Source organism: Micrasema longulum, unplaced genomic scaffold (genome assembly GCF_059751315.1).
Source record: "Micrasema longulum isolate JH-2025_06_02 unplaced genomic scaffold, ASM5975131v1 h1tg000583l, whole genome shotgun sequence".
In the NCBI taxonomy this organism is placed as follows: Eukaryota; Metazoa; Arthropoda; class Insecta; order Trichoptera; family Brachycentridae; genus Micrasema; species Micrasema longulum.
The window spans coordinates 104,798-117,888 of NW_028277779.1; the positions used below are offsets into that span (position 1 = coordinate 104,798).

A 13,091-nucleotide genomic window follows, 5' to 3' on the forward strand; every position below is an offset into this window, starting at 1 on the left:
ATCGTTCCGTAGGCATGATTTCGCCACTACTAATGCAGGGTATCGGGTCCTACGCCGATGCGCCGAGCAATAGTCCAAAATCAACAAAACCTTTCTATTTTGAACCATAATTTTTCATTGAAAAACTGTCAGCCACGACTTGAATAATCTTCTAGTCATCCACGCTTTCTTATTACTTCCTCAATGGACGAAAATATGTGCTGCGTCATCATTTTTAAACGCTTGTGAATTTTTCGGTTTTCCAATAACCGTTGGCTTAACTTCATCGGAACCGTCCAAAACGCAATAAAGCACCACGGTCACACGCTCTTTGGTACTTTTCCCTCCATGGGATTTTTCTCCTTTGAGCGCCAATGTCCTCTCTGGTAAAATATTATAAAAAATACCACTCTCGTCCCTGTTGTAATTTCTTTGGACTGGTGTTTTTCCAAAATATCCCGCTCAGTTTCTAGCCAAGAGGTTACCTGACCTTCGTCGACCTTTTCTGCTTCGCCACCCATAATGAGACTGGTGATATTAAATCGCCCCTTTAAGCGATTGAGCCAGCCACCAGAAGCTTGGAATCCTTCAATACCCAACTGGTTTGCCAACGATTCGCTTTCTCCATTAACACTGGACCCGAAATCGGCAAATTTGCAACCTGATTTTGAAAAAAAAAATTGAAAACTTACAATTCCAGCACTTTGTGTTTTGCAGGTCTCATTCTTTGCACGGTTGAGCTTTCTTAAAATTTATGAAAAGCTACAAAAATCTTCTTTTTATTTTATTATCAAAGATAATAACAAATTCGGAATTCCGTATTTTGCCGCCAATTTTCCTTTCGGCATTACCCTCTTTTTGACTTTACCCAATAACTTAATTTTAGGATAACAGTCAAAGATTTGTACTTCTAATGATTTAAAAATAATGGCCATTTGGAAGTCTGCTAAAGAAGGTTTTAACAATTTGACAGATTTTAATAGACAGCGGGCACTCTACAAAAACATGTCAACTGAATGGAAAGCTAATTTTCTGTACCACTTTGCGGTTTTCCGCATACAATTTAAACAACATAACATCATGTCAGTTTTGTCGATGGAACCCATGTTTTTCTGTATACCAGAACACCGTGGTTTTAAAATACTCTCCCCAGTGTCGCGGTCTACTTTTCCTGATGGTGCTAAATTATCTCCGTGAATCGTTGTTGAAGAGGACCCTGGTGTTCGGATTTATAATTGCCTTTTTGTTTTTGGGAAATCGAGCATGCCTTTTCGATTTTTCTATACTGTACCACAAGCGTTTGTTTTTGTATGTATATGTAGGTGCTGAAACAAACTTACTGGGCTGGTGTACCAATTATCGCACCAAAGGTTATGTCCTTCTCCCAAATAGTCTTTGAGGAGAGTTGTCACTACCGCTCCTGACACACCTAAACACTCAGTTATCTCCGTCCCTTCACTACAATAAATAATATAATCCAAAATAAAGCTAGTCGTAACATCACACAATACGAACAGATTTATACCGAATCTATGGCGCTTTGACGGGATATATTGCTTAAAACTTAATCTACCTTTAAAAACTACCATGCTCTCATCAATACACAATTTTTTGTAAGGCAAAATAGTCATTTGAAATATGTTTTGTGTATGGTTCACTAGAGTTCTTATTTTATAAAGTTTATCAAGGGAATTCGTTTCACTGTGACTGGAGTGCAGCATTTGTAAGATTAGTTCGGATATATCCCTTGACGTAGTTTTACCAAATAATGGACTGAATAAAACTGTTTATTTGACCAATATTCCTTAACAGATAAGTGGCGACTTTTAGTATATCTTTCACTTCCCAATTACAAATCCAAGCTTTTGGCCCGTATTCCGTACGCCTCATTAAGGTAAAATAAAAATTCTTTGTTTGGTCAGCTGTCTTGGTCATCAATTGAGAATTTTAAAAAAACAATTTCAATCAAGGTTGGACTCCAACCGTGAATTTGTCGAATCTATGAGGTTGTATAGAAGGTCCTGGTAAGTTTTCAATAGCGGATGATCTGGATCTGAAAGTTTTAGATGATTGCTTCAAACTCTTCCATCACTCTTTTCAAAGTCGGAATCCACGTTTTCTACTGCTTCAGAAATTTCTTCAATAAATTTATAACTGGGCTCTTAACACTATATACTATAATGTTGAGAGGAAGGATTTCTTAATGAAGACAATATTTACTCTAGAAAGTTGCAAGTATAACTTTTTTTTTTAAACATACGAAAAATTAAAGCATTTAACCTAGGTATAAGCTTAAATCTTAATATTGGAACTTATTATTTAACTTAAATTTACCCGGAGACGCTAGCGCATTGGATGGCCTTTCGGGTTCTCGAGCAGCAAGGGCGCAGGCGGGGTGCGGGCGTCGCACAATCTGGAGGCTGATGAGATCCGGATTCGAGGTCAGATGACGAAGGAGAGCATGACAATTGGAGGTTGATGGCTTATCGAGGAGATCGTGGCAACCTCTGACTTGAGGGTTAGCAAGGCGTGGGCGCTAGACTGCGACCTAAAAAACCCTCGCTTGTGAAATTGGTTCAATGCTATCACCTCCATGTTTTATAGATAAAACAACCATGAATGACAATTTTCAAATTTTTTTTCATCCAAATCCAGTTTCTATAATATTATACAAAATTTCTTTTGAACAATTTTTTTTTTTTAATTTAATAAAAAATTGCTTCTCGAACCTGCGATCTCTCCCCCACGTATCAATTGGCACCGATAAACTACCAGCGGAAACTTAACTAATAAATTACTGATTACAAAAATACTTTTATCATATTTTTGGTTCTGGGTGGAGATTTGTCGTACAATTAATTGTTCTTATTGCTATTATGTCGAAGAAAACATTTAAAAAATTAAATCAAACTTTCTCACTGTTATTATAAAGATCCTTGCAAAATTATTATGAACTCGATTTGCAAATTTAGTGACATTGTGCCTTTTTTTCTATTGGGAAATCTCACTTCTTTTTTAACATTTTTAAAGTAATAATGGGCCTGCCATACACTCGACGAGTGGCATGGGAAGTAGCGAGGAGAGGAGGCAGAGACGTAGTGTGGCAACATTACTCGTCATGCTCCTCGTCGTGCCCATCGCTCCCTATTTTGTCGGTTTTTTGAGCGCGAGTCAAAGGGCCGGCAATATGAGCGCGAGTGGGGGCCACATAATCGCGCGGTCGCAGTACGCATCGAGCGCTCACACAAGACGCGCACGTCATTTTTAAATGATGTATATTTCTTTGTATGACATTTTTTTACTATTTTTTGTTAATTTTTTTTTTTTTACAATATACAGAAGAGGTGAAACAAAGTACCTTTTAAAATATAAAGGATAATTACATATAAATGAAAAGTATATACTCTAAGATATTAACTGTAAAAATAGCAAACAAAAATCCCACAAAGGCATGGCCTGTTCGTGGATATACAAGAAATGTTTATGAATTTTTGCTCCTATAATAAATAGACAGATATAATATTTTTGTGTTATATAAAGAGAAAAGAAAATTTTCTGTGAAAGATTATAAGGTGCTTTTTTATTTTATAGTAATTAAAAAAGGAAATAAAAAAATATATAAAAACAAAAAAATATTCCATATTAATATACATTGATATAAAAGGTGTACTAAAAATGCATAGCGCGCACGCTTTCACAGTTTTATCGTCCATTGTATAGAAAGACAAATGACAAGTGCGATATTGCGCGAGTAGAGCAGTGTGTGGGCGGAGAGGGCGACATCGGGCGAGAGGGCGGCAGCGCGAGGAGCATGAGCATGAGCAGCGCAAGGAGCATAGTGTGGCGGGGCTATAAGGGTCTATGAAATACTGTTGAGTAAAAAAAAAAATTTCTGCTACTTATTAGTAGATCACTGCATTGGCCACGCTCCTAATATGTCACGATTCATCTTAATTTTCAACTTTGTTCCTAAACATTCAAATTTTTATTGAACATTGTCACGAATCTTGATGTCACAATTATCAATGCCAAACATGTTCTGTTTTTCTAGTGACATTTTTTTTTTTTAATGTTATGTATAAAATCATTTTTCCACAATATCCATTTTGATTTTGAAAATACAATTAATCCATTTCATATATTTTTAGCGGTATTCGTGGTATGTGATATTTCCCTATTGCCTGTATGTAGTCGATTTTAATTTCATAAAACACTTGTGTTTTTAATTTATTTATCACACATAGATAAATAAACTATAGAAAAAAAATATATTGTGGGCAATATTTATAGTAAAAAGTCAAAACAAGTTGTTATTGTCCTATTTTATGTTTTCTCCAAATCTTGTGTTTTGTTAAGTGTAATATTTATGTACCAGCATATTGACTAAAAAATGTAATAAGTTCGCGAAGTATTATTGTCATGTTGCAACATATTTTTAAAATTGTTAAATGTGTATAGATAATGATTATTAGATATGATGTACATATTATCTGTAAATATTTTACGGTTGGTTACAGTTTAGTTCAAATATGAAGCAATTGCATTATATTTGTTAGCGACATTCCTGAATGGAGTCAACACAGAATAAATGTTATTTTGATAAATTATATTTATATAAATGTAAAAAAATACTCTTTTATTTTAGTTTTTAGTCATGCTATGAATATGTGGAAGGATGTGAATAGGGAAATGGTGTGCTTAACATTTTTTTGGAGAGGATTTATGTTTTTAAAAATAAGGAGAAAATGATTAAAACGAAGGAATTCATTTTTATATTATACCCTTTATTAAAAATTCAGTTTAATAAATACAGCGAAATAAATTATCAATTGTCACAGACAAATGAATGGTCGACGGATACATTTGTTGAGAAATATGACTACAAAAGAAGGTTCAGTCTATACTGCCGAAGGCTACCCGAGTTCGGGGAATTCGTTACTCTAATTTGGATCAACCAAGACGAGTACAATATTTAGCTCGCGGGTGGGGGGTAGCCTATTGGACAGAGTATGTATTTACAGGAGGTATGTGGCAAAATTGTTAATAAATATGTATTACTGTAAAATTTGCCAACATTTCAACAATTAACTTAATTGACTAATTCCCCCTCATATTTTTGTACCAATTAATAAACAGATTCTAGTTTTGTTAAACATTTCAATTTAAGAAAATGATGAGCCTTGCCGAAAGAAAAATATTTAAAGAATCAAGGATTACAATGTGAAAAAATTTACTGTCTACGCGAGTGAGCAATGTTTTATAAGAGAAAATTAACAGCTTCTCTTCGTTTTTAAGATTACGTCCTCCAAATATTGAGAATTTATAATATAATATTTTTTGTGTAATAATACCTATAGAAAATAAGCTTCTGTTTCTTGCTCACCGGTATATCAATAATGAATAACAGTTTATAATAATTTATTTCATATTTAACATTATTAAAACTGAGCAATGATTTTTAACATTTAACATTTCATCATAAAAATTGACCAACCAGCAGTTACTAACAAATGACATAACTATATAATCGTTTTTGGCACCACAATACAAACAGTATCTAGAGGTTTTCTACCTTCTTACATTTCGTTTGCCCTTCATTATCCATCAAAATGAAATTACTAACTGAAGCTCGGTAAGTGTCGAGTTTCGGGACTATAATTTATTCCTATCTCAACAGATCATTCATTGCTCAAGGTATAATAATTTTCTAGCGGACATGGGAAAATTTCTCCGGGCAAGATTTCTACATTATTATGCTACCAGACGAGTTTTACCAAAATATCGAGTCGGCACTTTGTTACATAAACAGGTAAAGGCACGCAAGTGGATGGAATTCTGATACATCGTTTAAGGCAAATTCAACAAGTGTATATTATTATTAAAGTTATGAATCTAAATACATATATGAATTAGTTGTAGAGGCCGACATAATTAGAACAATTTGTATATTACGATATATTCGGGCGCAGTTGCGTGTATAACACGCAAAACTCCCTCGGCCAAACTAGAATATTTAACAAATATAAATTATTTAACCATAAATAAGTTAGTGAATTCGGTGGGTTTAGAGCTGAACTATATGAAACAATATTCTCCACCATTCATTCCCCATTTCTTCTCGTCCTTTTTACATTATTGAACACAATGGACATTTTGTAAGAAATTTTTATATATTATTTAAAGAATCGTACTAGAATAAATTTTTCCTTAAGACTAATGTTTGTTACAAATTGCAAACGTCCCCGTATGAAAATAATTTACATGTTTAGCATTCTACACCTCTCCAGCACCGACGCTGGAGATTCCGTGTCGAGTCCACACCGGGATACAACTCTTAATTCTATATTTACACATTCATTATACAATTCCTGTTCAATTCTTAATCATGTACAATACCATAACTTTATGGCACAAATATATTTCTTATTATTTGATCGTAGAAACGTTTTAATCTGTTTCTGCCTATTTATAAATGATCGTTCGCAATCCATTCGTATAATTGATTTACGTATGCTAGCTAGACTTGGACGCCGAGCACTCGGTCCAGTACGTAGTGGAGGTCGGGGGGCGGGGGACTGGGCGGCGGCGGAGGTGCGGACGGGGGCCCCTGCTCCTGCCCCTGCCCCAGTACGTCCTGGCAGCGCCCGCTGCGCCGCACGCGGTAGCCCTCGCCCCCGCCGGGGGGGGAATGTATGGCCGGGACATCCTCGTCGCTGGGCAGGACGGGAACGCTGGACTGGTGGTGCGTGAAGAACACCATTTTTTCTCTGCAAAACAAAACATATTCAATTATATTCGTTGGTCTTTGGTGACTTGTAGAGTTGGGTAATCCTTCAAAATAATAACAATAATCTAGTAATAATGGTAATGGATTTGCTACTGGACACGAGGAAAAATGGCAATATCTGACATAATCCCTCCATATAATTTGTCCAACTCCAAAGTGAAAGAGGGAATGAAAGCAATATCAATTAAAATTGTGGTTTATGAAATTGAAAATAAATTAAGTTTTTTTTAATACGAGCATAACAGATAGAAAGATTTTTAGTGGTTTTAGTTTATTGGAGAGAGCTTTCAGTGTATATCGTCATTCCGTTAAGAGATTAATAAAACAACGTGCCTTTTGATGATGGATTTTTTGTTTTACACTTTTTTTTTTTGATAACAGAAGGAAAAATACGTAATTTCAATTTTGAAAAAATATTCAAGTATATTGTATTGGAACAAAATCGTCTAATCCTAATGAGAAATCAAAAATACTCTTAGGATAGAAAAATCACACAAATATTGCGTAATGATGCGTATAATGATGATATTAAAATGCGCTTTTTAATATTATATAATAATATAAGTATCGATTACTAGAATTTTTAGGGCATCCCTAAGGTAATATTTTGCGTACCTATCTATAATTTTCAATACAGTGTATAATAGTTAAAGACAACATTATGACAATGTTTAGGACAAAGGCTTCGAACCGTAATTTCGATTGAAGCAGTTTTTAACCACAGCAAACTCCGGTGACAACTGTTATCAACCGTAGGCGATAAGGTTGGCTAAGCCATTACTGGCGATGCCTCCTGAGAGCCTCAACTACGCTTGCCCACTTAACAAGGCATCAGGTTTTCGACGTCCTGAATGTCCGCTGCTGACTGTTCGTCAGCAGTTCGTGTCTGTACTGAGAGACGCGAACCTGACTTAGGAGGATTCGCAGGAGCTGGCAGCTGACTGAAATGCCTGGCGCCACCTTGTGGATACCATATGCTCCAACTGAGGAGTGGACACGGAATAACGATGTTGCGAAATATATCAACATTGTAACTACCTAAAGGTGATGATGTCGGGTCGTCCTCGCGGCGCCTTGGTCCTCCTCAGGCGGAAGAGGTCCTTGCGCACCTTCTGCACCGCTCTCGCTGTTCTCCTGTCTCCCTCCCCCACCTGGGCCCGGGCGCACAGACCAGCAAGGGCTGTGTCCTCAGCAGCCCACGTCGCCACGGCAGTGTCGCCTTGAGATTTAGCCACCTCCAACCTGAGTGAAAAAAATATGTTTGATTATCGTTTTTATTCATTTTTTAAAGCGTTACAACCCAAATGTTCCTTCAGTTTCAGGGCCATTTTCAACTAGGGGGGTATGTTCAGAAAGTAAGATTCATTCGTATTTCTTGCCACCACAGCTTCACACTTTCGCCCACATTTGATAATCCATTTTTGACAAACCAGTTAATCACTAATCAAAGATGGACACCCACTTCGTTCATCGTCATGCACATAAACACGACCCTTATTGAACTGTATCACCCATCTTATAAGGAAGTTCGGTGTTTTTTTAATTTTTTTTTAATGTATTTGTATTATCATATTTTTTTTAAGTTTTGTAATTACTCCGCCCGTGACGTCACAAGTTCTTGTCGTAGAGTTCTGCTGATTGGTGAGTTGGCTTCCCGAAAATCTACTACAACACTCTGCCGTTAGATGATTTGGGTGAACTGTGATGTAGTTCTAAGCAGTTCATTTTGATTAAATTTATCAAACATTTTTGGAAAACTTTGACATTCAATTAAATGCTCTACTGAAATGAAAATGAAAATGAAACATAGCTACTCGTAATGGTGTCAACTCCTTCTCGATAGGTCAAAAAGCAGCACTGCAAAGGAATTTACTTCCTGGAGAAATACAAATGGAATTTACTTCCTCCTGGACATGGCTCGTAGAAACTAATAGCGGTGTTAAGTCAAAATGTCATTAATTTTCAGTTGCACACTGCCCAGTCAGCGAAGGAATATAATCAGTAGTAGTAATCACCTCTGCTTGAGCTCCTTGAGCCCCTTGATCTCAGTCTGCAGCGTGGAGAGGCGCGTGTGCTGCGCGCGCAGGTCCAGCTCCAAGTCCAGGGAGGTGCGGGGGGCGGGAGGGGCTCTCGCGCGCGGCGTGGGTGGCGGGGGCACGCCTCCCGCGCGACCCCAGCGCAGCGAGCGCCGCGCCGCCGCGTGCCGGTCGAAAGCCGCGCCCGGCGCCGCCGCGCCCGCGCGCCTGTACAGCGGCATGGACGAGTCCGACTCCGAGCGGTTTAATCTGGAAAATAAATCATCATTAAAGTAATTCATTCGTTTAAATCAAAATGCTCACCGCATCGGAACTCCAAATGCGGCACATCGTCAGACTAACTTGTAAAACTTGTCTAAAATCCATAACTTACTTTTGCTCAGGGGAGTAAAACAGTTATATAATATATCAAGGTACTGACCTGCAGATGTAGTGGGTCTTAGCCAGCTGCGGCGTCGGGGAAAAGGTCTGCGAGCGCTTGATGGCGAGGCGGTCGTCAGCTGACTCGGGACACACGATGCAGCACTCCGTGTTGGTCTCCTTCTCCTCGGTCCGCGGGGGCGCCCCTGCCTCCTCTGCCTCCTCTCCCTCCTCACCCTCCTGATACTCTTGCTCCTCATCTTCCTCCATTAACTGTGGACAAAACATAAACACCGGTTATTTTGGTTTGGAAAATAACTTGAATATAACGATCCAGAATATGAGCTTAAAAAATTGAATGATGTAGAGTTAATAAATCCTCATGATTGTAGAACAGCGACGCATTTGATTTTATTCAAATTTACATGAAAATGGTTTAAAAATAAAAATTGACACTTGATGTCACAACTTAATTAGAACAAAAGTATATCATTTGATACATTATATACATTTGATATTTGATATTTTTTTCCAACCTGAAATATGAAGCCTTGATACAACCTTTTCAAGTCAAAAAAGTCATTGTCGCATTTTTTGAACATCTGTTGTTGTTCTACGATGTGTATCGAAATGTGCTATAGCAACCTCGCACTCAGACGTAGTAATTACAATTGTGGCTTACCTGGTGAGTAATGGGGGGATACTGATGCAGCAACAGGGCATCGTCTTCTTCCTCTACTCCGTCTCCTTCACAGTCATCCTCGTCATCTGAAGAGACAGGACTTTCCGCGGGAGCGATATCGCACAACTCTTCACCTCCTGATAAATAAATAACACATATGTATAGTTTAAGTTGTTTTTGATATATTATTGTACGTTTTATAATATAAATAATACAGATGTACATAAATTAAATATAAACTTAAATACGTAGTGTTTAAAACTTTCTGATGTCGAGTACCTCTGTGTATTGAGTCTTCTTTGTTTATTCTCACATGTAAAAATATTTTTAGAAGTATATTGTTAAGTGTCCTCGGCACGGGTAACCCCAGGGTCACTGGTGAGGTCACATTATTTTATCATTAATCTTTGTTTATAATGGAAAAAAAATGAATAAATAAATATATATGTCAGTGCCCACATTTATATCAGAAGCTCAAAATTGGGCGGCTCGATATGTATTATACTCTAGAAGAGCCAAGATATCTAGAAATACAGGTCAATAACTAAACATTTCGATTCAGATAACAGACCCTTCTTCATTATCATTTCCCTATCCGCACCCAGTGGTGCATAAGGCACAGCATCGGCACTACAATCGCGGCTTATCTAGACCATTTCCATTACATGAAAGGTAAGGCGATCAGTCTTACACTTCAGGCAAGTCCAGGAACATTGAAATATAGCAACCAATATTTCACGTCCACCCAGCCAGGAATTGGACGCCTGTCCGCGGCTGGTTTTATTTCACACTCTGAACTGTATGCTTTATCCGCCCGGACACGGAATAAACAATAGCAAACACGTCGTCATTAATAAATTATGCAAAATGGTGCGGAAATTATGTGAATTTGTATTCTATTATTTGCCCGCGTTGTTTTTTGAATTCTGCATTTTCCCCCACAACAAGGCCGAAACCTAATGAGGAAGTTAAGCGCTATGGAAAATTGGAAATAAAAAATGTTTTCTTACATGCAGTAAAAAATTGGAGCATTTAATTGTACGGTGAAGTAAAAATGGTATAAAATGATGCGTTGTGATAGATCTCACCGACTAGAACTTGTGTTGTCACTGGCGGAGTAATTTCAAAATAACAAAACATTCAGAATTCATAGCGCTGATAATTTGATACATAAAAGTATATTTTTTAAATGTTTTGCTTAGTTTCATAGTATATTAACAAATAATAAAAAAAACACTGAACTTCCTGATTATAAAACACTCAGGATTAGGAAAAATCACATTAAATTGTTGTCATTTGCCATATATTGAATTGCCTAACACAGCTAGTGACGTCACTTGCCGGAAACCCCGCCAATAGTATCTCGTAACAAGAAGACAACTGACCTCCTTGATTCCTGGTGAGGGTGCTGGTCTGCGAAGGTATGAGGGTGCTCTCGTCCGAGCTCTCCTCCCGGTGGGAGTCGGCCGCAGTCTCAGCCTGCAGCGTGAGGATGTTGTACCACCGCACCGACACGGCATCGCCGGCAAAGTCCGCGAGGCTCACTTGCGCGAAACCCTGGCAATGGAAAACGGATATTATTTAGAGTCTATTTGGTGAGAAGTGTTGTACAAGATTCCAAACTTGATTTATACCCAACACCTTAAATAGCCATTATAACATTTAATTTGAAGTCAGTAATAACAGATTGAAACATATTAATTTCAAGCATTACCCAGAAGGGGAAATAATTTGAATTAATCTAGCCTATATGCTATGAACAGAGCGGGTAGAAGTAAAATAGATTGTGTCATTCAGCCAAACCGATTTTGAATTCTCTACTTATTAAGAATTGCTTTTTTAAATGTAGTTTTATTTATGTATATCTTAAGGACAACATTCACCCGACCGATGTTGATCAATGACAAACGGCTCTTGCGTGGCCCCACCTCGCGCCATGCTGATGGTTGATCAATTGTCAATCCATTGTCAAATCCATCGTCGATCGATGGTTGATCGATTGTTTATCGACCCGTATCCGTCGATCAGCCAATGCTACCACACTGATCGATCCAGGCTGACCGATGACATTGATCGACATCGATCAGATGAGTGTAGTAATACCCTATAATTTTGAATTTTTTGTATTACATTACATTATTCTTAAATCAATGTATCGCATGGTGGTTAGCAAATCCAACCGTGCGCTAAGTCGCGGGGTCTGATTTGAATCCCAGCAATAAACCCCCGTTAAATGTCTCAGAAAGTGAAATCGCTCTCGCCAAAACGTGGTTATAGTCACAGCGATCACCGCGGCAAATACTCGACAAATCAAAAGATTTGGAATAATTTGCACTGCGGGACACTCGTAGTTGGCTAGTTATCATCATGGACTCGAAGCCCCCATATCTAATCCTAACAAGGAGCGCGGTAGTTTGGCACTCACCAGACAGTGCTGACGGCGACACGCCTGCAGCCTCAGGGTCTGGTGCCGGAGGAGGGGGAACGGGAGGGGCAGGGGCAGCCGCAGGGGGGCGGGGAGGGGGGCTCCCGCTTCCCTCACCGCAGGTAATAGCACAGCGCGAATATATCTGGAAAAAAATAAACATTCAATTAATTACAAACAAAACATCGCATATTATCATAATTGTCAAACCTTCTATATATATGTATATAATATAGAAGGTTTGACAGTAACTCCTTTAATGGAGATTTCTAAATTTGCTTCTAATACCCGCATATGTTCGTCTACTCCTGGAGTATCAACGTTCACTATGAATAATAATCGCCATCTCAGAGGTCATTCGTTAAAATTAAACACTACTGTCTTCGCATCCAACCTCAGAAAAAAAATTCCGACAAACCGAGTTGCGGAGCAATGGGACCTTGAGCTGTGTAGCAATGGTAAAAAAAAACCAGTCCATTTTTATATAATTGAAAAATTATATAGAATTGAGAACAGTACTAGTACCCTTGTCATTGTACATTGTTTATAATTATTTATAATACGGTGATAATTAAAATTAGAATAAATAAGCAACTTACACAGATTCTTCCTCCTTGATGGAGAGAGCCTGAAGGTTCCGGAGTTTTTGGACTCCCACGTATAAGGTTTGTTCTTCTGTGGAATATTGAAGCTTGATCTGCACTTGGGCGCTCAACTCTGAAACACAAAAGCTAATTTGTAATCACAATCTTATAAATATTGCTTAAAATTATGACTTTGTAATGAAATAATCTCTAATGTAAATCCGTATAAGTATTATTT

General features: G+C 37.9%; 1 protein-coding gene across 2 annotated transcripts in view; it reads right to left on the bottom strand.

Annotated features, from left to right (window-relative positions):
* Positions 1 to 4,742: 4,742 nt before the first annotated feature.
* The window catches only part of kibra (WW and C2 domain containing protein kibra), a 166,059-nt gene continuing 157,710 nt past the window's right edge, over positions 4,743 to 13,091 (bottom strand). For both annotated transcript variants that reach the window (XM_088228467.1, XM_088228466.1), the window contains 8 exons: positions 12,869 to 12,986; positions 12,270 to 12,414; positions 11,230 to 11,401; positions 9,845 to 9,981; positions 9,224 to 9,435; positions 8,782 to 9,051; positions 7,805 to 8,008; positions 4,743 to 6,746 (listed from right to left, as the gene is read on the bottom strand). In XM_088228467.1, the coding sequence (XP_088084593.1) occupies positions 6,497 to 6,746; positions 7,805 to 8,008; positions 8,782 to 9,051; positions 9,224 to 9,435; positions 9,845 to 9,981; positions 11,230 to 11,401; positions 12,270 to 12,414; positions 12,869 to 12,986 (1,508 nt within the window). In that variant the 3' untranslated portion in view covers positions 4,743 to 6,496. The remainder of the gene's footprint in view (positions 6,747 to 7,804; positions 8,009 to 8,781; positions 9,052 to 9,223; positions 9,436 to 9,844; positions 9,982 to 11,229; positions 11,402 to 12,269; positions 12,415 to 12,868; positions 12,987 to 13,091) is intronic.